The sequence below is a fragment of the Carcharhinus amblyrhynchos genome, chromosome 18 (genome assembly GCF_965287045.1).
Source record: "Carcharhinus amblyrhynchos chromosome 18, sCarAmb.v2.hapA, whole genome shotgun sequence".
NCBI lineage: Eukaryota > Metazoa > Chordata > Chondrichthyes > Carcharhiniformes > Carcharhinidae > Carcharhinus > Carcharhinus amblyrhynchos.
In genome coordinates, this window is record NC_137341.1 from 18,299,101 (window position 1) to 18,325,860 (window position 26,760).

General features: G+C 44.1%; 1 protein-coding gene across 3 annotated transcripts in view; it reads right to left on the minus strand.

Annotated features, from left to right (window-relative positions):
- The window catches only part of ints1 (integrator complex subunit 1), a 105,003-nt gene that overhangs the window by 35,718 nt on the left and 42,525 nt on the right, over positions 1-26,760 (minus strand). For all 3 annotated transcript variants that reach the window (XM_080206441.1, XM_080206440.1, XM_080206442.1), the window contains exons 19-31: positions 25,469-25,666; positions 24,417-24,546; positions 20,748-20,927; positions 19,828-19,977; positions 19,132-19,317; positions 17,876-17,980; positions 16,166-16,333; positions 14,000-14,111; positions 12,039-12,197; positions 6,991-7,137; positions 3,852-3,950; positions 2,170-2,294; positions 1,616-1,870 (exon numbers count right to left, since the gene is read on the minus strand). In XM_080206441.1, the coding sequence (XP_080062567.1) occupies positions 1,616-1,870; positions 2,170-2,294; positions 3,852-3,950; positions 6,991-7,137; positions 12,039-12,197; positions 14,000-14,111; positions 16,166-16,333; positions 17,876-17,980; positions 19,132-19,317; positions 19,828-19,977; positions 20,748-20,927; positions 24,417-24,546; positions 25,469-25,666 (2,014 nt within the window). The remainder of the gene's footprint in view (positions 1-1,615; positions 1,871-2,169; positions 2,295-3,851; positions 3,951-6,990; positions 7,138-12,038; positions 12,198-13,999; positions 14,112-16,165; positions 16,334-17,875; positions 17,981-19,131; positions 19,318-19,827; positions 19,978-20,747; positions 20,928-24,416; positions 24,547-25,468; positions 25,667-26,760) is intronic.

The window sequence follows — 26,760 nt, forward strand, 5'->3', positions numbered from 1 at the left end:
ATCTAAACATTTGTATTGTTTTCATTCGAGTCTTTCAGAAATTGGATCGAGTCTCTACAAACATGTCCGTATTGCAGAACTCCCAGACTGTAAAAAGTTAGAAGATCACTGGTTAAAACTCCATTGCATTGCTATAAAACCTAAACTAACTTTTTCATACAATTCAACAGCGCAAAACGTATAAAATGCAGAAAAGGCATTAGCTCATATAGTTTCCTTCTACAGATCCACATATAATGTGCACTATTATTGACTGCGCCGTAAGTAGATAACTACTCATGGAGAGTCTCAAACATTCCTGGGACCCAACTGATAAACCTGCAAAACCCCAAAGCAATGATCCACCCAGTTTCAAGTATCAGCCGTGGTTCAGTGGTTAGCACTCTCATCTTCTCAAGTCAGAAGGTTGTGGGTTCAAGTTGAATTCCAGAGATTTGAGCACAAAATCTGAGGTGGCATTCCTAGTGGAGTACTGAGGGAGTGCTGCATTGTTGGAGGTTCCATCTTTAGGATGAATTGTTAAATGGAGACCCTGTCCTTTCAATTGGGCATTAAAGATCCTGTGCCATTATTCAAAGAACAGAGGAATTCTCTCTGGGGTTTTGACCAATATTGATCCCTTAACTAACACTGGTAAAACAGATGATCTGATCATTATCTCATTGCAGCTTTCAGAATTTGCTATGCAGAAATTGGCTGCCACTTGCTATATTACAATAATGGCTATATTTCAAAGAATCTGATTGGCTGGAATGCAATTTGGGATGTTCAGAGGTCACGAAAGTCTTTGTATAAATGCAAATCTTTCCTTTCTTCCTAGCATTCCGTCAAGGTGGACAATATACCTGGAGCAACTTGATCAATTCACTTCATATTCTGAAACATTTCAATTTGGGTCAATTCAAAGACCAACATTTTGGAAAAGAATAACAAACTTTTTGATCTTCTCTGATAAATTCATGATACCAACACTGTAAAGCAAACATGGATCACCCAGATGTATTAACATTGGCACTGTACGCAAGGACAGACACAAGGACACCGACAACATTTGATGCTCACACAAAATATACATCCTCACATATACATGCACATACTCAAATGTATACAACTAGAATTCATTTGACACAATGCAGTAAAACATTCTGTTTTAATAGATAATAGGACTGATGACGAAAAGCTTGGTCAACAAGGTGGATTTTAAGAATTGTCTTAAAGGAGAACGATAGCAAGGCAGAGAGTTGATGGGAGGCAATTTCAGAGCTCAAGGCCTAGATAACTGAAGGCACACCAGCCAATAGTGGAATGGTAAAAATCAGGGATGTGCCGTATGCTAGTGAAATCTCAGTGTTGTGAGGCTAGAGGAGATTATAGAGATAGTACAGGTCAAGGCCAGGAAGGCTTTAAACACAAAAAAGAGAATTATAAATTTGAGATATTGCTGGGCTTGCACCAAGGTAAGCCATACTCATGCAAAACATATATACAGTAATAATAACTATCACACCACGGTGTTAATATGGACAAATACTCTACCTACATACATAGTTGCATATCTCCATATGCACAGTCCACAGTCGGCTACAAACATATCAACGTCTGCATGCAACAATACCTGATACTGATGGAGTTGCCTCATTAAGGGACAGGAGATGACATAATTCCTATGCATGGACAACACAAAGGCTCCACTGTGTGGGGAATTCAGCAGTGCAGAGATAGCTTGAAGCAATCGGATGGCAATTCCCATCTCCTCCACCTTTCCCTGGTAGACTCGACTCAATTCCTGGGCCAGAGCGTGCTGCAGCATCAAAGAAATTGAGCGTGCATTTGAGGTCTTCCACCTTGGGTCAGGGTTCATGGGGAAAAGCTGAAAGAAAAACCATCATGGTTACAACATTTGACAGGGAGGAAAAGATCATTTGTTCAGTCAAAACTGCCATACACCCAATGATGGCCAGACCATCGTGACTAGACATTTCTTCCCACATACCCCACACTTTGCGACTATGTAATCTCTGACAGAAGTTAAAAAGGAGAGGAACAAAATACAGTACCAACAAAGGAAAAAACAACTGTGAACATCCTTTCTGACTTTCTAAGGCGATTGAAACCAGATCAGGAGATCACATGGAAATGTGTTAGGTTTCAGTCATGCTCTTACTCTACCTGAAGGAAAAGACTAGCCAAGTCTTCATCCGCTCCAATTGTAGGAATCTGTGCTGGCCTTCGAATCCGGATGGGGCACTGTGGTGTTGTGTGGCTCGAGCTCTGTCTAGTAAGGTCAGCATTTTCTGGGAAAAGGCACAAGAAATGTTGAAAATAAACCACCGCAGTCATTCCAAAAATCACTTCCAACAAAAACAGAACTTTCCCATTGCCGCCCCCACTGACTGGGTAAGTAAAAGCATTGCGGTATTTTACAGGCTCAATGCCATATCAGTCCCTGGGCCTAGACAATGCTGAGTTAGCTGATTACAGCCACACACTGGGCTTGGCCATTTTGGTTCCTGCTCACTCAACCCCCAGGCACTACCCACTGAACCCCACAAATTCCCTTCCTATCCCTGCTCACCGATCCTCTCTCTCACATCTACTCAGCCTTTGGTTACTAGCCATGTATCTATGAAGTTTAATTTGAAGAGGTACCACAAATGCATTCATCAACCTGATCAAACTTCTGGAGGCTTTGTGGATTGTGCTCCAAAGAATTAGCTTTCGAAGAAACTTCAGTGTCATTGCCCACTCTGCACCAGATTTGAAAGCCACTCTATCTCCTCAATTCTGCGTAGAGGAAACTCAGCCTGCCCCCAAATGTCATCAAAACAAAACTAATTTCAACCTACACCTGGTCAATCATATATCCCACCTCCCATAAATGTTCAAAGAGAAACTCTGGAAAATGCTGAACATTCCCCATACCTTAGTGTCTACCTCTTTCAAAAGGCCACCATTAATCAAGATATTCAACATCAGCTCATCTTTCTGCAAACTATAGCAGCGAGTGTTGTCAGTGTTTGACAACAAAGGCCTCAGTAGATCAACAAAACTTCCTAGTGTACAGAGCACCATTCGTCACCACACTCCTGTAGTGAGCCTGACGGTACATCAACAACACACTGGAAAAATTACATCAGCAGCGCCTCCGCCACATTCTCTGGATTCAATGAAAAGACAGTTGAACAAATGCTCATGCCCTTTTTGAAGCCCGCTCCACAAGCATCCAGGCAAACTCCTGTAAAATCTACACTGATGGTCAGGGCACTATGTCCAGATGCCCAAAAAGCATCTCCCCCACCAGGTTCTGCTTTCTCGACTCTCAGATGGCCAGGTTCTAGAGAAAACAAAGGAAAGCTTAAAAGACATTCTGTAGCTCTCCTTGAAGCATGGCAGCCCTGACATTAACGACTGGGAGGAACTTGCTACCAATCAATCAAAATGGCAATAACTTGTCCATCGGGCTGCATCGTGCTTTGATTCCAACCTCCTTTATGAGACAAAGGCAGAAGGGAAGGAAAGAAATCCTGCTTTCCAGATCCCACAGCTTTGTGTAACATCATGCCCTGTGTGCTCAAAGATCTGTAGGTCAAGATTGACATGTTTAGTCCTGTGAAGACCCACAGCAGAAACACGCAGTCCTAAGTAGACCTCATCCTCAAATCGGGGATCAGCCAACAATGATGATGATGCCAATCACAAATGGGATAAAGTTAACCCTGGAGCTACAAGCATTGCAGAAGCATGAAAGCAAGGAGAGATTTCACATGTGATGATGGAGTCCCCTAAGGGGAAACTATCAGCATGGAATTGAGGCTGAATACAATGCAGAAGAACTCAGTTGTAAGGAATACCTCTGTTCGGAGGCAGGGACGCAGTGAGCAGCGTGTGGAAGGTGCGTCCACCGGTTGCTCCTCTCTCATGTTGAACTTCCACCAGGTGTGCCATATAGTCTACAGTGAGAATGACAAGAGAGTTAGAACTTGCCTTTACAATCATCACAAAATCAATGTAAGAAATTTCCGCAGGCCAGGCAGTTTTAATATAAGCATCATATCTGGTGAACTGTATCCTGGCTATGGTTGACAACAAGATACTTGAGGTTTTTGACTTACTTCAAGTTTGTCATATATTATTTGACGATTGGACTTTCAATCAACTGCAACCTGACAATTTCCTGCTCTTCCATTCTCCAAGTTACTGGCTAAAGTTACTGACTTTGCTGGGCTAAACAAAGACAGACCTGTCTTTCTAGTTCCTTCCACATCCACAGGAGATCCTAAAGCAGTTTACAGGCAATGTATAGTGCTTTCAAAATGTAGCATTTTTATCATAAATGCAACAGCCAATCTGCATATAGCAAATTCCCTCAAACTGCAATGAACTAAAGACCAGATAATCTTTTTTAGTGATGTTGGTTGAAAGTTAAATATTGCCCAGAATAATACTGAACAGAACTCACACTCAAAGAGTACTATGGGATCTTTTACAACCTCTGAAAGGGAAGCATAAGCCCTCAGTTTAACACCTCAGCTGAAATATGGCACTTTTGACAGTGCAGAAGCTCTGAGTGTTGTATTGGTGTGCTAGCCTACGTTATGCATTTGGGTCTCCATATTAGGACTTGATCCACAACCTCCTGATGCAGAAGTGAGGGAACTATTCAATGAGCCATGACTGACACCAGTGGCTCCACAGAACTCAGATTCCTTCAAGGCCTGTGCCCACAAGTGCATTATTCCAAAGGTTACTGAATAGAAACAAAAGGTTGGGAACCTGATCAATTTATACCTCGCCAAACAGGGATGATGGAGTCAATCATAGCATCCAAGCCTCCGTAAGATCAGCTAACTCAGCACTGCTGTCATTGCCTTATCTGACAGGGTCAGTATCTCACTGGATAAACTGGCAACTATCTGGAAACTTGGCACGAATCAAAAGTATTTGGCAAAAAAAATCCAGCAGTGAGACGAGGTCTTAATGCACAGTGATCAATGCTGAGCTGAATTGCACTCCTTGAAGTGGGAGCAGACTCAGCTTTAAACTTCAAAAGGCAATAGACATATACTTGAAAAGGAAACATTTACAGGCTACAAGGATGGGCAAATGGGACTAACCAGAAAGATATTTCAAAGAGCCAGCAGAGGCCAAAAGGTGGGCCAAATGGCCTCTTTGTGTGGTGCTGTGATTCCATAATAGGAAAGGAGATGTGGCACTGTGCTCATTTCTTTCACCCTTCTTCCCCTTTGAGATTGATGTCCCAGCGGTGGTACACTTGCTGTTACTGACAAGCAATAGGATTCAAATCCGAGAAACGTGTGGCTCCCTAGGTTTCAACATCTGAATTATATAACGTGTTAAACAAAATGTTTTAAACGACCGCAATAAAAGAAAAAACATTGGAATAATTCTCAGCAAGTCTGACAGCTTCTGTGGAGAGAAAAAGTGAAACAGAGTTAATGTTCTGACGAAGGTCACCGACCTGAAACATTAACTATATTTCTTTCCCCACAACTGCTGCCTGACCTGCTGAACATTTCCAACATCTCCTGTTTTTTTTATTTCCAGTATGGGTAGGATTTTATTTCTGTAAAAAAAAGTCTGCATTTTTTAAAACAATATAATTGTAATTTTCTGAAATTACCAGGCTAGCACAAGTCTATCGCCAACAACAAAAAAAACTAAAATAATAACTGGGAAATTTGGTCCCTTGGAAACAGGGGGACCAGTGTGAAACTCAGTTTGAAAATTAGAACATACATAAATGAATAAAAGCAGCATAAGTCACTTAACGCTGGATAAGCAGTGAGCATTGCCTTTGGGTATCTGATGCAAACAACCAGCACAGCAAGACCAGAAATAATAGCATGTTAAATAATCGGGAATTAAAAAAATATAATTCATGTTCCAGTGTCATAAAGAACACCGCAATAAATTTGTAATTTTCCACTTCTGAATCATTCATCCTTCATTTTTAATTACCATCCATTATTTTGAATTAGAAGTATTGCAATCATCCACTCCCCTGTGTCGTCTGCTTATTACAACTATCCATTCAGTAACACCATCTAATTTAATCACAATGACTGTGCTGGATGCAGCAGATGGTCCAAGATGGATTACTGAGGGGCCCATGCAGTCCCCTGCTAATTTTGGCCTGATACATACACAAGTAGGGTGAATAGCAGCCAACACACGACAACAAGCACCTTTTGAAATGCAATCTCCTGATCTCAGCAAGTTGAGGGACCGCAAATGCCCGCAGCCCCTCTGGTGAGAGAGGTGGATGAATTAATAACAAGAGCAGCCAGAATTACTTCCCTCGGCCCCTATTAGATGAGCTCCACTGGACACACACCTTTGTAGCTGCATGGAGAGGGAGGATCAGTGGGTAGCGCTCTCTTCTCTGAGTCAGAAGGTCCCAGGATCATACCTCACTCTGTAGACTGGAGCACACAATCCAGGCTAACACTTGCAATGTGGTACTGAGGGGTTATTGGGGGTCAGATGAACTGTACATCAAAACCCCATCTGCCCTCTTCAGTGGGCCATGATTTGAAGAAGAATGTTGTGCTGACCAACATGTATTTCTAAACTGACACCACCTAAACAAATTTTCTAGTCATTATTCTTTAATGTTCATGGGGCATTCTGCATGCAAATTAGCTGATGCGTTTCACAGCATTAGAAAAGTGACTACACTTCAAAAATAGTTAATCAACTGTAAAGCATTTTGGGACATCCTGAATTTGTGAAAGATACAAGTGTTTCCTTAATCCTGATTCCCTCCTATGGTTGAATAGCTGCTCCAAGCTCATCCATGAAGAATGGCCATTTGGTGAGCTGCCATAGGGTGACATCACTTGTGGGATTCTTCCTCCCCTTGTCCCCACCTTCCAAGTATGTCAGTGCCTCCAGAAGGGGGAATTAACTGACAAAAGGGGATGCCCATCAACAGCCCACTGTCACCTCCTTGGTTACTGAAACACGTACTTTTGTCCATGATATTTTGTTCAAGTGTTTGGGGATCGTGAGACACTGCCTGGTCCAGGTACTGCAGGAGTTTGCTCATACTGGAAACTGGGATTCCAAAGGATTGGACGAACAGGATCAACTGCTGTGGCTCCAGGTCCTGGAGAGCTGCAAGAGAAAGGGGAACAAGAATTGAGGGTTAGTCGCCATGCAAGCTGCAAATACCATTCAAGAGCCAAGTGCAAATTGCTTCCACATCAGTTCCTGATCCCGTAAGACTGTACCACCAAAAGGAAACACCAGGAAGATACATAATTGAACAACGGATATAGACTGCCTCCTGATGTTGCTCTGTCTTTCTCCCTGCCTCAACACAGCTTCTCCCTTAAGTTTTTCCTTCCTACTCAAACAATCCAAATCTTTTCAAACACAAATTTGTCACAATAAACACCTTCAGTCTGTTTTATCTCATCTTTGCTCCCGCTCACTCCACTGTCGAAGATGTCTGGCCTCGGACCCATCACCCAGCTTTCACAATTAAAAAAAACACCTGGCAGGGATTACAAGGCTGTAATTTAATTCACAGAGTACAGATGACACCATAAACCCCACGAATGAACCTCAAGTGGTTTATTAGAACTGTCAACTTATCGCTAAGGCTTGAAATCACTCCAGGACACCTAATTATACAAGTAATCAACTTCAGAGAGTGGCTTTATTTACTTTTATTGAACATCAGTTACTGTCAGCATGCTCCATCTTGCTGATCTGCAATGATGTTCAGACCGAGGGATTAATGATCGAGACTGTATTCTTGTATCTCCCAGTCATTCTCAATAAAGTTAATGTGGCTTTATAAAGCTATATATGCACATTAACTGGTTCAACATTAAAGGATAATATGCTAAAAGAGGGGAGAGTAGAAGAATCATTCAATGCAAGGGATTGACTGTAAGCACATGACAGTTCCTTCAGAGCCTTAGTAAGCAAGTGTGTTAGTTGAAGTTGGATAACCCAAATAAAAGGAAAATCCAAGGTTCAGTCCACTATCTTTATAGCGGGCAAGTCAACCCCAAGCAATGGCAACTACTGAGGTGCTACAATTGGCTTAGTGCCTCAGCAGCTGGCATAAACACAGGAAATTGAAGTAGACAATGAAACTCAATGTACCAGACTTGCCATTCACAAGGGCTGAGTGGCCTTATACAAAGACCTCATCCAGAAAATATGGGCCCTATTTTGTCATTTTGATTTGAAGCACTGGGCGGACTTGAAACTGGGAGTGTTTCACATCCGGCTTCTACGCCCATTCTGAGGCACCCCCCATATGTATTCTGTCTGCAAAAACATCAGTGGGTCCGAATCGCGCTTCAGAAGCCTGTGGGTGGGGCTTAACGTGCCCAAAACCCTGCAGCTTTGATCGGCGCCTCCAACTGCTCATGCGCAGAAAATAAATGATAGAATGCAGCTACCCTGCCACAGCCCTCCCAGGCCGGATAATGTCTCCCCCCGGCCCGCACAGACATTGCCCCACCCCCACACATTATTGAACCCCTTATCCCCAGCCCCACACACCCGCCATCCAGACCAATCGCAGCTCTGTCCCCCTTTCCTCACACCTATCTGAAGCAAAGTAGCAGTGGACCCCCCCTCCCCCCCCACTGATCTCAGACAGAGTGGAAGTGGACTCCCCATTCCCCCACCCACATGCTGTCCAGTATCATGGCTCCTTGAAAACTTCGGAGGCTTCAGCAGTGCAATTTGTCTGGTCACATCCATCAGCTGGCAGAGTGCTGAGTGCACTAGGGCCCAGCAGCATCCGAAAGACCTGAGGTCAGCGCTGAGGCCCGGATCCATGCTGCAAATTGGACATCAGACACCCTGCTGAGCAACAGTCCCCCACCACCCCCTGGCCCAAGAAACAAAATGGTCACAAGAAAGGATCCCCACAAGCAGCACAGAGCCATTGGGTTTTCAGCACTTACCTCCTCACTAACCCTCACTGCTGGAGTGCCGGAGTCTGACTTTAATGGAGCATGTCTTTACGCCAATTCCAGGTGGGCAAACGTGGTGGTAAAGAGAGAAGGGCTGGTAAAGTTTGGTGTGCAGCCAATCACATCAATAAGTCAATTTAAATGCATGCCCAACTTTAATAAATTTCCACACCCAAAAATGGGCGCAATGCAATGGTAAAATTGGGCTCTATATGTTCTTGGAGGAGTGAACTCAGCTGTAGATCCTTCTATGGTCAAATGTCTGCTCTATAAACACACACGTGGGGAAAACAGGGATACGGGCAAGGTACTGGAGAATAGCATATTCTAATGACTTCTCCCTGAGGAGAAACAGCCTACATTGTCCAGCAAGAAGGTAGTCTTTGTACAAAAAACATTAAATAAAAGATGTCAACCAGGGAATTTAGCACAATATTTCAACCTCATGTTGTGCTGACATTCATAAAATGCTTAAAGCTTTATTCTTATGGTTATGTGAAACCAAAGCCACTCAATTAAATTATTTCCTTCTAAATCACTGTGACCCATCTGTCAGTCTCTATATCAGCTTGGTCTTATCCTTGTTTTTAGATCAGTGCATGGTTTTGCCCCTCACTATCTCTGTAACCTTCATGCAGCCACACAACCCTGCCAGAACTGTGCACTCCTCCAATTCTGGCCTATTGCACATTCCCTTTTTCCATTGTGGACCTTCAGCTCTGAAATTGCTCCCATAAATCTTTCTGTCTCTCTACTTCGCTCTCTTCTTCTTTAAGATGCCCACTAAAGCTTTCTCTCACCAGCAGAAAAAATTATTTGTGCGGCTCAGTGAGAAATTTTGTTTTCGAAAACATTCCTGTGAAATACCTTGGAACATTTTGCTAAACTAGAGTTGCCATGTAAATGTAAATTGCTGTTGTTCCAGACATTGTCCTCAGTGCCTGCACAAGCCAGCCACAGAATGGAAACATCTGATCACCATTTTGTACCTGAAAACTGCTTGTAATTTTACATCAGGAAATCTGGAATTTTTGTTTTCCTGGTGTTTACCGTAGAATCTCATGGCTCACAAGCCAAGTGTCGAACATAAGAAATAGGAGGAGTAGGCCATCTAGCCCTTCAAGCCTGCCCCGCCATTCAATAAGATCATGGCTGATCTGTCGTGGCTCAGTTCCACTTTCCCGCCCTCTCCCCATAACCCTTAATCCCCTCTCTTATCAAAAACCCACCAACCCGCGTCTTAAAAATATTTAGCGAGGCAGCCTCCACCACTTCAACGGGCAGAGAATTCCAGAGATTCACCACCCTTTGAGTGAAGAAGTTCCTCCTCAACTCCGTTCTAAACCGCACCCCCCTTTATCTTGAGGCTGTGCCCCCTAGTCCGACTGTCCTTTCTGAGTGGGAAGAGTCTCTCCACCTCTATCCTATCCATCCCATTCATCATCTTATACGTCTCAATGAGATCTCCCCTCATTCTTCTAAACTCTAACGAGTACAAGCCTAGTTTATTCAGCCTCTCCTCATAGCTCAACCCCCTCAACTCCGGCATCAGCCTAGTAAACCTCCTCTGCACTCCCTCCAAGGCCAAAATATCCTTGCGTAAGTGCGGCGACCAAAACTGCACACAGTACTCCAGCTGCGGCCTCACCTATACAGCTGCAGCAAGACCTCCCTACTTTTATATTTAATCCCCCTCGCTATGAAGGCCAGCATCCCATTAGCCTTCCTGACCACCTGCTGCACCTGCAGGCTGGGTTTTTGCAACTCATGCACAAGGACGCTGAGGTCCCTCTGCACTGTCGCCTGCTGCAGTTTTTTGCCACGTAAGTAATAGTCCTTCCTACCATTATTCCTACCAAAGTGAACCACCTCGCACTTGCCAACATTAAATTCCATTTGCCAGTTCCTGGCCCATTCGCCCAGCCTATCTAGATCCTTCTGCAGACTCTCCGCACCCTCCGTGCAATTTGCCGTTCCACCAATCTTGGTGTCATCAGCAAATTTCAACACGATACACTCGGTTCCCTCCTCCAGATCATCTATATAAATGGTAAATAGCTGAGGCCCCAGCACCGACCCCCGGGGCACTCCACTAGTCACTAACCGCCAATCCGAATAGCACCCATTGGCCCCCACTCTCTGCCTCCTATTTGACAGCCAATCCTCTATCCACACTAACACCCTACCCCCAACTCCATGCCCCCTTACCTTCTGCAATAACCTCCTGTGAGGTAGTTTGTCAAACGCCTTCTGGAAATCAAGAAAGACCACATCCACCGGCTCTCCTCTATCCACCGCCCTAGACACATCCTCATAGAACTCCAATAAATTTGTCAGACTCGACTTCCCCTTAACGAAACCGTGCTGCGTCTGCTCTATCAAGCAATTCCCCTCAAGATGCCTCGCTATTTCCTCCTCGATGACGGATTCTCACATTTTATCCACAACAGACATTAAACTAAACAGCCTATAATTCCCTGCCTTTTGCCTGCCACCCTTCTTAAACAACGGCGTAACATTAGCCGTTTTCCAATCTTCCGGCACTTGCCCGGAATCCAGTGACGTTCGGAAAATAACCACCAAGGCATCCACTATTACCTCCGCCATTTCTTTCAGAACCCTTGGATGCATTCCATCCGGTCCTGGGGACTTGTCCACAATCAGTCCCTCCAGTCTGTCGAGCACCGCCTCTCTGGTAACAATAATGTCATTGAGACCATCCTGTCCTACCATCTTTCCATAAAGTCATCTCAAGTCAGGAGAATGATGGAATACTCCCTGCTTGCTTGGGTATGCCACTAACTGTGATAACAATGCACCAACTATATCTGCATCTCTTCCCAACAAGCAACAGAGATACTTCTTGTTTCTTTAGCCTGAGGCAGAATCTGAACCCAAATCTCAAAAGGTGATTTATTCAGCATGCTTCCCAACAAAAGCATTGGGGGTGGGGGAGATTAGGGGAGTTGCGGGGACAGATGGCAGAAATCATTTCATTGTAAAGTGTGGAGAATATTGTATGAATCTGGAATACAGAACACACTGCTAAGTTTCCTGCTTCAGCAAAATACTTACCCGCATCCACCAGTCGAGATACTTCCGAGCGAATCATCCGAAGTTTCAGCCAGTCAGGAAGAAGTAGCGCTTCCTCTGAGGTGTCAACCAGGAATGCTGTAGGGAGTGGCTTTCGCTCAGGAAACCAGACGTCAAGAAGGTGGTAGAAGTCACTCTCGCCTGGAAGCCATGATTCAAGAGTAATTAAATACTGATAAATGGACTACTATCAAGGGAGCATTCAGGAAAGTCTATCAAGAAAATCATAATCAAGCTTGGCGCTGTGTGGTCCTCGAAAAGCTTGGTGCAGGGTGTTGGAAGTGTACAACTGGAGCAGAGGGAGCTTGCAATAGTATGCAAGTTTGAGGTTTATATAACATTCCTCGCAAAAAAGTGAGTTAGGGAATGGGATCACCACAGAAACAAAAGCATAGAGACACGCCTACCCCACCTAGATAGAACAGAAAATCATGAGTGAGCAATGAAAATCTGCTCTCTCATTCATTCCACATCCTCTTGGAAGGGTGGTTCATTAATTCATTGTTGCAATGTGCCCATCACTGATGAGGCTGGCACTTATTTCTCATCTCTAGATGCCACTTGACAAGGTAATAGTAAGCCTACTTTTTGAACCACTGCAGTCTGTGTGGTGAAAGAGCTCTTACAGTGATCCTAGGCAGGAAGCTTTGAGAATATGACCTAGTGATAATGAATACACATCCAAGTTAAGACAGTGTGCATCTTGGAGGGACCATGAAGGTGGTGGTACTCCTTTGCACCTGTTGCCTTTGGCTTTCTACGTGGTGAAGGTCCCAGGTTTACGAAATGCTGTTGAGGAAACCGTGGCAAGCTGCTGTTAGTGGTACACGCTTCTATTGCAGGTGTAGGGAAGCATGCTCGCACACATGCATGCACACGCACACAAGTGGCCCAGACTGTATAGGAATATTGTTGCAGTGCATGACAGATTTTCACCAGGCCATAAATGGTTGTCCCATGGAGCTTTCTATTCACCAAGGCGAAAACTGTTTGGCAATGGATGACACTTGTGAGTCCAATCTCAGGGTCAAGTCACATTAGGGTTCACATTCTGCATTCCGACAATCAACTCCAACCTCACAGAGGACCCTCATTACACCAGTGACATTCCCCATTTTCAATACCACCCATTCTCATGTTGTCTGCATGAGATTGTCAATTTATGCCAAATTGTGAGTAATTTCCACTGCGGATTCACATCTCCTTAGAACTAATGGGGGCTGACTTCCTGATATCACTTCAGTTTACGGCTGCTAAAGGGAGCGGAGAATCTCGTCTAGCTTACATTTGAAACAAGTTCACTGTGCAGCCCCTGCAACTGGCTGGATGTTAAGCAAATTTGGAAAGTAAATTGAAAGGGGATAAAATTTGAGTTCTTCTTCTTCATGTCATTAGCTCAATAAAAGACTTCTTCCACTTTCGGCAGTATATATTGTGTCTTGTGAAAAGTATTCTGAAAAGGGGTACTTTCCTTTCCAAGCACGCACACAAATAAGCAACCAAGACACACAAATTTTCAAAATAAACTACTTCTGAAGTGCTGTTACTGCTGTAATGTAGAAAATGCGGCAGTCAATTTGGACACAGCAACTTCCCACAAACAGCGAGATAATGAACGGATAATCCATCCCCGCTGCGCGCACACACATGTGCGTGCGCACACACACACACACACACGCTGTCTGCCTGTATTTTGTGCTCAAGTCGTTGAATTGGGCTTGAACCCAAGTTACTCTGAAAGACTAAGTATTGAGTACTTGATGGATGACGTGACCGCACAACCTTCAGACTCAGCAGCAAGTATGCTTTCCACTAAGACAGACAACATCTATAATAATTCGTTTCACAAACACTCCTCCCTATTACTTCCTCAAACTCAAAAGGTTAAACGCAGCTCACAGAAAAGCACCTCATCCCACCCCAATCCTGTGTCAGGTTTATACCTTGAGGGGGTCCGAGCGTCAGGAGGATGACCATGGCGTGAACCACCAAGATGTGCATGGTGGCAGTCTCCCCAGTGGTCCAGCGCAGGAACACCTGGTCCTGGGACTCAGACTATAGGTCAGAAATATAAAGCACAGTTAGCCAAGGAAATGCTTCCCTTATAGTAGCAGTCAGATTTATAGAGTCAAATTGCATTCAAGGCTGTAAAATACTCCCATCAACTGTAACTTCCTAAAGGGGATATACACTTGCAAAGGAAGAAATTACAGGTTTCTGAGGAAAGAGCAAGGGAGCGACACTAAATAAATAGCTCTTCAAAGAGCCAGCACAGGTAAATGGGCTGAATAGTTTTTTGTGTGCTACAGGATTCAATAGGAAACTTTTTAGAAGTAGCAGAGCCTCGTTAGTGCCTGGAGTTCATCTCTCTGTCCCAACTCTCAACTTACAGAATGATAGAACCATACCTTTTTTCTTATTCATTTATGGCATGTGAGCATCACTGACTGGGCCAGCATTTGTCCTTAATTACCCTTGAACTGAGTGGCTCCTAAATTGGTTAGGATTATATTCAGTGGAGCTTACAAGAGTGAGGGGGATCTCATAGAAACTTTAAAAATTCTAACAAGGTTAGACAGGGTAAATTCAGAAAGAATGTTCCTAATGGTGGGAGAGTCCAGAATTAGGGGTCATAGTTTGAGGATAAGGGGTAAACCTTTTAGGATTGAGGTGAGGAGAAATTTCTTCACCCAGAGAGTGGTGAACGTGGGGAATTCACTACCACACAAAACATTGTCTGATTTCAAGAAGGAGTTAGATTTAGGTCTTGGGGCAAAAGGGATCAAGGGATATGGGAGGAAGAGAGGGGCGATTAGGATACTGAATTCAATGATCAGCTATGATCAAAATGAATGGCGAAGCAGGCTCAAAGAGCCAAATGGCCTACACCTGATTCTATTTTCTACGTTTCAATTACAGAAGCAGTTAAGGATCAGCATTCTTGGGTCTGGATTCACATAAAGGGCCAGACCGGTGAACAGCAGCAGATTATTAATTATATTTAAATACCACCACCTGGCGTGGTAAGATTTGAACCCTCGTCCATGGGCTGGGCTTCTGGATTACCAGCCCAGTGATATCACCACTATGCTACCAGATGCAGTGCAGAATGAAGCCATTTGGTCCACTGTGACTGTGCTGGCTCATTCAAGAAATTATCCAATTATCTCACTCCCTTGGCCTTTTTCCATAGTCCTGCAAAATTTTCTCTTTTCCAAAAATATTCAGTTCTCTTATGAAAATTATAATTTAATCTGCCTCCACCATCCTTCCAGATCATTAAAAACTTGCTATGTAAAGAAATTCTCATCTGTCCCTCTGGTTTTGAAAATTACCTTCTGTCTGTGACCTTTCATTTCCAAACCATCTGGCACTGAAAACCCTATTTGTTTATTTACTTTGAACACCAATATTAAATTTCCCTTAACCTTCCCTTCTCTAACGAGAACAATCATAGCTTCAAACTACTTCTTTTTCCTCCAATTTCCTTTGTACATGAAAATTTCTAGTCCTGTTTGGCAATTTTTCAATTAATTCCACTTCAATTCCTTCACATCAGTAGTTAGAATCTCTACAGTGCAGAAGATCATTTGGCCCATTAAGTCTGCACCAACAACAATCCCACCCAGGCCCTATCCCCATACCCATAACCCCACGTGTTTACCCTGCTAATCCCTCTGACACTAAGGAGCAATTTAGCATGGCCAATCAACCTAACCTGCACATCTTTGGAGTGTGGGATGAAACTAGAGCAACCAGTGGAAACCCACACAGTTTTGGAGAGAATGTGCAAACTCCATACAGATAGTTGTCCAAAGCCGGAATTGAAGCCAGGTCCGTGGCATCGTGTGGCAGCAGTACTAAACACTGTGCCACCGTGCTGCCCCCAATTCTATGAAGAGTTTAAAATAACCGTGACAGACACTGAACATATGGCAAAATCCTCCATCAAGAATGCACCCAAATCTCAGCACAGAATCAAGAGCAGAGTTGATCAGAAGTCGACTCCTCGGGAACAGCAGACCTCAACTTACTCTGGCAGCTCCCAGGGCAGCACTTGCCCCTAATGATTGAGCCTGCGCTTCCATCCATTCCAACAAAGCACTCACCCAGCTGTACACCTCCTCGTCTTCCTTGGTCTTTCGCATTCGCTTCACGTACCGTGAGAAGATAGCTATCAACGCCACCAGCACAGACTCACATTCCGTCCTGTAAGCATGCTTGGCAAAGAGGTGAGTCATGATCGTGGATCGCTCAACAATTAAGCGAGCAACGTCCTGAGGAGGCAAACAGACAAGGTTACAAGCAGGAATAAAATGTAACTGGTGAGAAAGCTGAAACAAATAGACAATGTTGGAAGCAAAGGATCTGAAAAGTGAAAACCAACTAATGGCCTTGGTGCAAACCCATCAAATCTCTGATTGTTAAAGGGTCTCCACAGAAATTAGTTAGCCTGTTTCTTATCCTCTTTTCTGGAGGCTTAGTATATCTGCTGCATCTTTCCAACATTTTCTGTTTTTATTAATAAGTAGCAAATTAAAACTTTCCATTTATCCATCACCTCATAACCCTTACTGATTCACATTGGCTCCGAGTGCAACATCTTCTCAAATTTATAATTCTAACCCTTGTTTCCAAACCTTGCGTAACTCTGTAATCCTCTCCAGTCCCAAAACTCTCTGAGATCTCTGCATTTCGCCAATTCTGGCCTCTTGTGCATCTCCAATTTAATTGTCCACCACCAGAGCCTAAAGCTGTATGAGCCTGGAATTTCCCTCCTAAACCTGTCTCTCTAATTCTCTCCTTTCCTTTAAGGTGCTCCAGAAAATGAACTTCTCGGATCAATCTTTCGATAACCTATCCAACCCAACTTCAAGCTCCATCTCACACAGCTCCTGTGAAGCACCTGAGGATGTTTCGCTGCAAAGACACTACATTAATGCAAATTGTTGTATCACAAAACTGTTGACTTCATTGCCAAGGACTCTCAACAAAATAATTTAATCACTAATGACTTTAGCTGTCAGGCATTTGCTTAAATGTCAAAATGGAATTATCCACTTCCACGCCCAATAACAATACTGCTCGTGTGTCATTTTATTGGGAAATCTAGAAGCGGGAACAAGATCCATCTGTAGAAAACTCGAATAGGCTGGGGCAATTTTCTGCATAAAAAGAAAAGGACCGGGCGTGACTCGATAGCGGCCTTTAAGGTTATGAAAGGTTTGATAAGGTCAATACAAAGCATATGTTCACATTTAGGGCAAGTCCAGTAAGTGGATCCATAAATAGAAGATTGTAATTAATAGATATGACAGAGAATTCAAGAGAAACTTCTATGCCCAGAGAGTGGTCAGAATGTTGAACTCACTCCAACATGGAGCAGCTGAGGAAAACAGCATTGATGCATTTAAGGGCAAGTATGAGGGAGAAAAAGATAAAGCATATCTTGATGAGGTAGATGGAAAAGGATGAGACGAGAACCATGTTAAGCATATAGCACCCCCCTCCATGGGTCTGTTGGACAAAAGGCCTTTTTTCTGTGCTGTAAACATTTTGTAAATTATTCTTCCTTACATTAAAACTGTGATGTTGGTGTTGGAGTACATGCAGCTGCTGTCAACACCTCACTGTCATCACTAACGTGTTAACGACACAGCTTAGCAACCAGACTTCTTAACATCTCAAGTGAAATTTTTTAAAAATCTGCCCAAGCTGGGAGCGAGCGTGAGACAGCGGCTCGTTCTGGCAGTAATTACAGATATTTCTTTGTCAGCTCTCCCTCATCCCCTTGTTCTAACCTACTATATCATTCTTACCAGAGCAAGATCGTTGTGCTGAGCCTGTTCCTCTACTGGTGCGTGTTGTGACAAATAAATGACATAGGCACTGATGGTCTGGGGATCAGTCTCCACATGAATGGCCTGAAAATTGAAATTAGCAATGAAAAAAATAAAATTGGCATGAATTGTTAATTCACATCACTTTCAGCTGCACAATCTACACACTGTACAAGTGTCTATATGCTGTTTCACTCTCTCTGTATTTCTTTCTCTCTCTCCTCCTCACCTATTTGGCTACATATGCTTATATATTGTACTTTTTTCCAATGTGGTTAAATCCTAAAAAGAGTTAAAACGCACTACATACAGTAACAAAAAACAGAAGCATGTAGCTAAAATACTAAACTCAGTGAAACAATGGTTGATCTGTGACTGTATTCCACATCCCCAACACTGTCCCGTAGATTTTAATGCTTACGTTTAATAGAAATCTACTAATCTCAGATTTAAAATTCACAATTGACCCAGAATCAAACCAGAGTGCTGGAATCTGGCGCCACCATGTGGCAAAGTCATGTTTTCAGCCGACAACAATACTAAGGTAAAATCTGCACCAAGTGAAAGAATACCCAGGTCTGTGTCTGACTCAGCCTCACTAATTATTTAAGTTCAGAAACTTAAAAACGTAAACCAGGACTATCTTTCCAATGCGCACAAAAGCAGTGCAATGTCAGAGGAGTTGCATTGTGGATGAGACATTAAACCAACATTTGGTCTACATAACAGGTTTCATGGCACCATGTCCAGGCTAATATTTATCCCTTGAAGCCTCAATACTAAACAAAAAAAAACCCTGTCATTGGGACATTATCATATTGCTGTTTGCAGGATGTATACAAATCACTTGTCATGTTTCTTACATTACTACAGTAACTACATTTCAAAAAAGTACTTCATTGGCTGTGGAGTGCGTTGGAATGTCCCAAAGATGTGAAAGGTACTATGTAAATGTGTTATGGTTTTATTTTATGAAGCGCTGTTAAGACAATGAAGGCCTCAAATGTACACACACCACATTATCCTGTTAGATTAAGAGACTCCTCACCTTCCTCAATCTCCCTGTACATGCTGACTTTCAAAACCCAAACCTGGTGTCACCTCACCCCTACTTCATTATCTGTTGCATCTCTTTCAAAGCTGGTACTCATCTGAAGCTCCCAGATTTTCATTCTAGTGTTTCTGCAATAATGATCCTGAATCACCAGTGTTTTCAGCTGGATTACAAAGCTCACCTGCTGCAGTGCCAGAGATGTCATGTTACAGACACTGCTGAAGAGAGGCAGTTTGGGAAGATCCCGGAGCAGCCACTGATATCCAGGGAGTGGCTCCCCATCACTCGAGTCCTCTTCCAACATCTGCTCCCGCTCTTCCGCATCCCGTAGGCTGCTCTCGGAGTCAGTCAGAACCATAGACAAGCCCTGGAGCAAGGAGAAAAATTAGGTGCGTACCTATATTGACATTTCCTCATTGAATCCTCAAGAAACGAGAAGTCCTCCAAAAATAAGGTCAAAATTCAAGCACTAAAATAAACAAGCAAGTGCTCTGCAAAAGCAAAGCAGAGGAGTCCTGGTAGTGCTCTGTGCCTCCTTTTGAAACACTGACACCAGTAAACTGACAGGATGAAGGGAACAAAACATATTAGGGTGGGGTGAGTCATGTATGCAGTATTATCAGTCTGCTCCATTCACACTTAAATAATCCACCAGCATTCCTCCTGTTGGGGTTACGTGAGGAATGGTGATTGCTCAGGACAGGGGGTTCAGCTCAGCATCTCCGGGACAGGACAGTAGGGTTTTGCAGCTGGGAGTCGAAAAGTGATTCACTCCATCAATCCATCACACTTCCTTCAAAGTATAGGCAATCACTGCTCTGATTTCACAATGGGAGGAGATGCTGTTAATTTAGAAGGCACACATCCTTTGAATTACCTTCATGGCCAGAACGCGCGAGGCCACCTGTGGGGAGCTCAGACGCCGCAAGAAGTAATCCAGCACTTCGCAGGTGGTCTGCTCATCGGCTTTGGAGCCCAGGAGGAGGTCCTGTAGACGACCCAGGAGCTGCCGCTGTTTCTGCTGCCTCTGCATTATGGGAGAAAAAGCACTGGGTTCAAACAAGGACACAATCAGCCCTGCTCCAACTTGAGCACAGAACCTAAAGCTCTCACTCTTAATGTCAATGCTGAGTGAGCACTACATGGTCAGAGCTGCCATCTTTCTAACGCATTAATCCAAGGCCCCATCCATACTCTACATTGAGAAGAAAAGCATTCAGTTGAAACAAGAATATGATCTACAACTTTCTCACCCAGGGGAGAGTTTGCAAGGTTTAGCAAGAAGAAGACATGGCCAAAAAAAACAAGGCTTTTCCACTTTCTTCATCGTCACTGCGTATGTTGGATCTCTCACAAACTTCCCTCAGCCTCCAAGTCAGACTGTGGGTTCAATTTCCACAGCACACACGAGTGAGCTCTGCACTGCTGGAGGTGCCACCTTCAGTATGAGACATTAAATCAAGACTCCCTATTTGCCCTTTTAGGTGTCTGTAAAAGATCCCAAAAAAATCACAGGGTGTCTGCCCTGTTGTCTTGGCCAACACTCCTCCCTCAACCATGATAACTGAAAAGAAAAACCTGGCTATTATCACACAACTGCTTGAGAGCTTACTGTCCCCAAATTGGTTGCCATGTTTCTTTCATTATTACAGTAACTACATTTCAAAAGGACTTCACTGGCTGCAGAGCACAACCTAAGGTCATGAAAGGCATAGTTTAAATATAAATCTTTATCTTGTCAGAAATTTCAGCCATCAGCAGTGCCCCCTCGTCCCATTTGCACACCTGCAGCCTCACCTGTCGTTTCTTGGCTCGCTGCTCTTTGCTCTCACCCTCATCTTCCTCTTCTGTGGGTGTTGCCTCATCGGCTGCATCATGGAGCAGGAATTCGCACAGGCACTGCACTGGCAACACATCCAAGGATCCTTCACTAGACTGCACCAGATCCGCTAACCAGGGCATGGACTGGGACGAGGCCTAGAGGGGAGGGAAAGTAGGAACAAAAATCTTGAATTGCCAACAGAATTGTTTTAAATCTCAGATTATTTTTAAATATGATTAGTTGATAATAGATGTGATTTATTTATAACAGGATTAGTAACCAGATGGTATAAGTTTAAAAGTAATTGGCAGAAAAGCCAGGGAAGATAGGAGTTTTTTTTAAACTTAACAATGATCTGAAATGCCTGAAAGGGTGGTGGAAGCACATTCAACAGCAGTGTTGAAGGTGGGGGGGGGAATAGGATTAATGGATAGCCTTTTTCCGAGAAGTACCATAGGCACAATGGGCTGAATGACCTCAATCTATGCTGTATGATTCCGTGAGTGTGTAAAATACGACTGAGGCACATTTTAGATGCAATGTGGTTGAGGCACAACATCTGTATCACCTCAGTACCACTTACATTGGCAGGGGTTAACCAAGTAAGAAGTCTCATAACACCAGGTTAAAGTCCAACAGTTTTATCTGGTAGCAAAAGCCACTAGCTTTCGGACTGCTGCTCCTTCGTCAGGGAAGTGGGAGTTCTGTTCACAAAAAGGGTATATAAAGATACAAACTCAGTTTACAAATAATGGTTGGAATGCAAGTTGTTACAGGTAATCAAGTCTTAAAGGTACAGACAATGTGAGTGGAGAGAGGATTAAGCACAGGTTAAAGAGATGTGTATTGTCTCCAGCCAGGACAGCTAGTGAGATTTTGCAAGCCCAGGCAAGTCGTGGAGGTTACAGAAGGTGGGACATGAACCCAAGATCCTGGTTGAGACCGTCCTCATGTGTGTGGAACTTGGCTATCAGTCTCTGCTCAGCGACTATGCATATTGTGTGTCGTGAAGGCCGCCTTGGAGAACGCATACCGAAGATCAGAGGCCAAATGCCTGTGACTGCTGAAGTGTTCCCCAACAGGAACAGAACACACTTGCCTGGTGATTGTCGAGCGGTGTTCATTCATCCATTGTCGTAGCATCTGCATGGTCTCCCCAGCGAAACATGCCTCAGGACATCCTTGTCTGCAGCGTTATCGGATAGGCAACGTTAGTCGAGTTGCAAGAGTACATAAGAACATAAGAAATAGGAGCAGGAGTAGGCCATCTAGCCCTTCGAGCCTGCCCCGCCATTCAATAAGATCATGGCTGATCTGTCATGGCTCAGTTCGACAGATCCTGGTGGATGATGTTCTCACGTGAGATGATGGCATCAGTGTTGATGATGTGGCACGTCTTGCAGAGGTTGCTGTGACAGGGTTGTGTGGCGTCGTGGTCACTGTTCTCCTGAAGGCTGTGTAGTTTGCTGCGGACAATAGTCTGTTTAAGATTGTGCAGTTGTTTGAAGGCAAGAAGAAGGGGTGTGACCTTCACAAGATGTTCGTCTTCATCAGTGACATGTTGAAGGCTCCGGAGAATTTGTCATAGCTTCTCCGCTCTGGGGAAGTACTGGACGACAAAGGGTACTCTGTCCGCCGTGTCTCGCATTTGTCTTCTGAGAAGGTCAGTGTGGTTTTTTGCTGTGATGCTTTGGAACTGTCGATCGACGAGTCAAGCACCACAGGATATGTCCCGAGGCACGGTACATTGGCGGGACCATGCAGACACTACGACAATCATCAGGCAAGAGTGTTCTCTCCCTGTTGGGGAACACTTCAGCGGTCACGGGCATTCGGCCTCTAATCTTCGGGTAAGCGTTCTCCAAGGCGGCCTTCATGACACACAACAACGCAGAGTCACTGGTAGCCAAGTTCCACACACGAGGATGGCCTCAACCGGGATCTTGGGTTCATGTCACACCATCTATAACCTTCACAACTTGCCTGGGCTTGCAAAATCTCACAAACTGCCCTGACTGGAGACAATATACATCTTTTAAACCTGCGCTTAACTCTCTCTCCATTCACATTGTCTGTACCTTTAAGACTTGATTACCTGTAAAGACTTGCATTCTAACCATTATTTTGTAAATTGAGTTTGTACTTTTACATGCACTGTTTATGAACAGAACTCCCACTAACCTGACGAAGGAGCAGCACTTCAAAAGCTAGTTGCTTTTGCTACCAAATAAACCTATTGGACTTTAACTTGTTGTGAAACTTCTTACTGTGTTTACCCCAGTCCAACGCCGGCATCTCCACATCGGGCTATACCAAAACAGCTTTCCAGCACTGCAAATATTGCATTAGAGAATTTTAACACTTCCTCCAGAGATACAGACTTACAGAATCATACAGGGCAGAAGGAGGCCATTTGGCCCATCAAGTTTACATGACCACAATCCCACCCAGGCTCTATCCCCATTATCCCATGCATTTATCCTAGCTAGTCCCCCGACACAAAGTGGCAATTTTAACACGGCCAATCCACCTAACCTGCACATCTTTGGACTGTAGGAGGAAACTGGAGCACCAGAGGAAACCCACGCAGACATGGGGAGAATGTGCAAACTCCACACAAATAGTGACCCAAGGTGGGAACCGAACCCAGACTCCTGGAGCTATGAAGCAGCAGTGTTAACCACTGTGCAGCCCTGACATTTTCTCAAAGTTCGCACACAAGGTCTGATAGCTTTCCTACTTTCTACAGACCCATCAGAGTCTAGGTTTACATTCTTTCTTACCCAAAATCTATCTATAAAGAATCACCTCAACTAAAAGGTTGGAAGATTTAAATACTTCCCATGCAATGAATTCTCTGACGTGCTGCACTGTGGAGTAATACAACAGATTCACCAGCCAATTTCATATGTTGCACCTGCCCATGTTTTTATTTCATGATGAAACTAAGTTGCTGATATTAGGCACTTGTTTCCTGGGACTGCAATAGAGGATATTGGATCAGTTGCCAATTGTGCAGAACACCTCAACGCCATTGATGGCAATGGAACTGAATATCTAGTGCTGTGTGCACACTTGAGAAATTTTACAATGACTGGTAAATGGTTTGGGACATCCCAAGGCCATACAAAGCATGATATAAATGCCAAATCCTTTCTATGTATTTGGCTCAGTGTGGCTGCACCAGCACAAACTATACATCATTACAGTGTACACAAAACCTACTTTACTGGGCACTGCCATGTTATTCATTCCAAACATTGCCACATTTTCACCTTTACAATGACCAATATTAAAGCTTTAGGATATTTGGGATAAGATGTCCACTCCACTTCAGATATAGGTTTCCCACTCTTTTCAAAATGTGAAAAAGACATTGTTGGGGTGGCAGTAATCACCCAAAGGAAGATACTACATGGTAATTGTCTTTAATTTTGGTTGACCTTCGGAGGGGCAAGCTCATGATTTTATTTGGGCTGGAGAGGAGTTAGGTTATGGAGAACAGGAGACAATTAACTGCATTCTACTTCATTAACTACAAAGCACTTCAGCAAGTGATGGGATTGTAAAAGGCACTTTATCAATGCAAGTTCTTTCTATCTATAAGACAGCAACAATACCCAGCTAAAGCTACACACACTGACCTGTCTCTGAATGATGTTTAGCAGGAAGTCAGGATGACGGCTCCGGCACAGGAGGTGCCCAAGATGAAGGGACTGATTCAAGCTCTTCAGCTGCTCGAGGACGTGTGGGGGTGGCCGGCGAGGAACTCCCCTAAGAGACAGGGAGACAAAAAGTCAGTAATCTGGAAGCTAATAAATACATCATCAGAGGCATTTCAAATATCTTGCGTTTATATTTCAGATTTCCAGCATCCCCAATATCTTGTATTTTAAGAATGTAGTTACAGTCCTCCCCACAATGAATACAGTTTCTCTGCATCTGTCCCATCACATTCTTTCATAATTCTGAACACTTCTAACAGGTCACCCCTCACCCAGGGTAAACAAGCCCAACAGTGCTTCCTGCCAATTGGTCCCTCTCAGTTTTGTCATCTTTGACAATCTTTTTCCTACTTCCCTATTATGTGTGACTGCCTGGCAGAAACAGCCTAGACTGTGTGCTCGCCTACTTGGAGAAATTGGAGTCTTTACATTTAAGTTCAACAAATGGGACAATGGTCCTTAGGTGTCCTGCACTAGGGACAGAATAGGGAAAACAATGACCCGTATGCCTCAGCCTGATATATAACTAGCCCAGTTGGGTTGTGGGGAAGCCGTTTTTGGTGGGACAAGTTCTCCAGCATGATGTCGTGGCACCTACCTGCAGGGTTGTTTTCCACAATGAGTCAAGGAATATGGCAGAAGAATCCAGCACCTTTACCACCTCACTTGACACACCATCAAAAGAGAAAACTCCCCCTTGAGTCTTCTACTGGAGAATGCACTGGTTCAGTTGTCAGCAGAGAACAGAACTGTCCCTTGCTGTGACTCCCCCCAAAGTTAAATACCTTGCTAGCATCCAGCTGGGAAGTGAGAGGTTGTCAATGTCAGCGGCACTATATCCCAGCAGGGGTCAGGGGTCAGCACCATTAAAAACATCCTGGAGGGCAAAGGGTGTATGTTGACTGAAAAGAGCGCACACCCACTCTCACTAAAGGGGCAGTCAACAGTGGCATTCACTATCAGACACTCACTGTGGGTCAAGGCTGGTGAGTTGTGACAGTAGCAGGCTGTTGCTCTCAGTGATGGTTTGTTTTGTTGATGCAGCGGCCAGGTGGCTCTCAAAGGCCAGAATCTCCTGCTTCTCTCTCTGCGACATCTGCAGTTCACGATTGATCATATCGTTCCGGGTCTCCTCATCGGTCACAGTACATTGTGGGTAAGAGAAATTGCTGCAAAGAGAAAATCAGGAGAATTTAAGTGGTCTTGATTGTGATCACATCTTCTCACCCTTGTGATGTTCATGTTTCAGAGGGTGCACATGACGGGCCCGATTTTACCATTGCGTCAAAGTCGGGCATGAGGCCATTAACTCGATCCACGCAGATAGCCAAGGCCCAAAAATGGCCGCAATCCAATTCATGCCTGAAACAGGTGCAACGATAATTTAAATGCATTTAAATTGAATTAATGAACCGGCTGGCCAACTTTATCAGCATTTGTCCCTTTACCATCGCGTTCGCGCATCCAGATTCAACTCGAAACAGACATGCTCGGCAAAGGTTAGATGTATCGGTGGAGGCGGTGGGGGTGGGGGAGTCACTGTCTGGGTGGGGGGTGGGGGCTGGTGAAGCCGAACTTTCTCTTGGGGGTGGGGGTGGGGGGGGGGAGGCAGCCCGATCATTCTCTGGTTGGGGGAGGGAAGGGGGGAGTTAATTCTATCCCATCACATTTATAATTCTGATCATTCCTGTTATATGTGGTACAGCGGAGGGTCACGATTGGTCTGCCGTTTAGAGCTCCACTCGTTTTATGTGCAGTAAGCCCCGCCCCCAGCACAATTCAGACCTGCAATTTTTTTTCTGGCTAAGTTCCTATTGGGGCGCCTGAAAGCAGATTTCCAAGTTGGATCAGAATTGCGCCCTGATTCAGTTCTTAGAATGGAAATGGTAAAATTGGGCCCAGCATGTTTACAATGGGGAACCTATGGATGTGGTGTATCTGGACTTCCAGAAGGCATTTGACAAGCTGCTGCACCAAAGGCTGCTACATAAGGTGCATGGTGTTATGGACAATGTATTAGCATGGATAGAAGACTGGTTCACTAACAGAAAGCAAAGTGTGGGTGTTTTTCTGGCTGGCGATCAGTGACTAGTGGTATACCTCAGGGATCAGTGTTGAGACTGCAATTGTTTACAAGTTGCATAGATGCTTTGGAGTTGGGGACCAAGGATACTGTGTCAAAATTCGCAGATGACACTAAGATGAGTGGCAGAGCAAAGTGTGCACAGGACATTGAAAGTTTACAAAGAGATATAGATAGTCT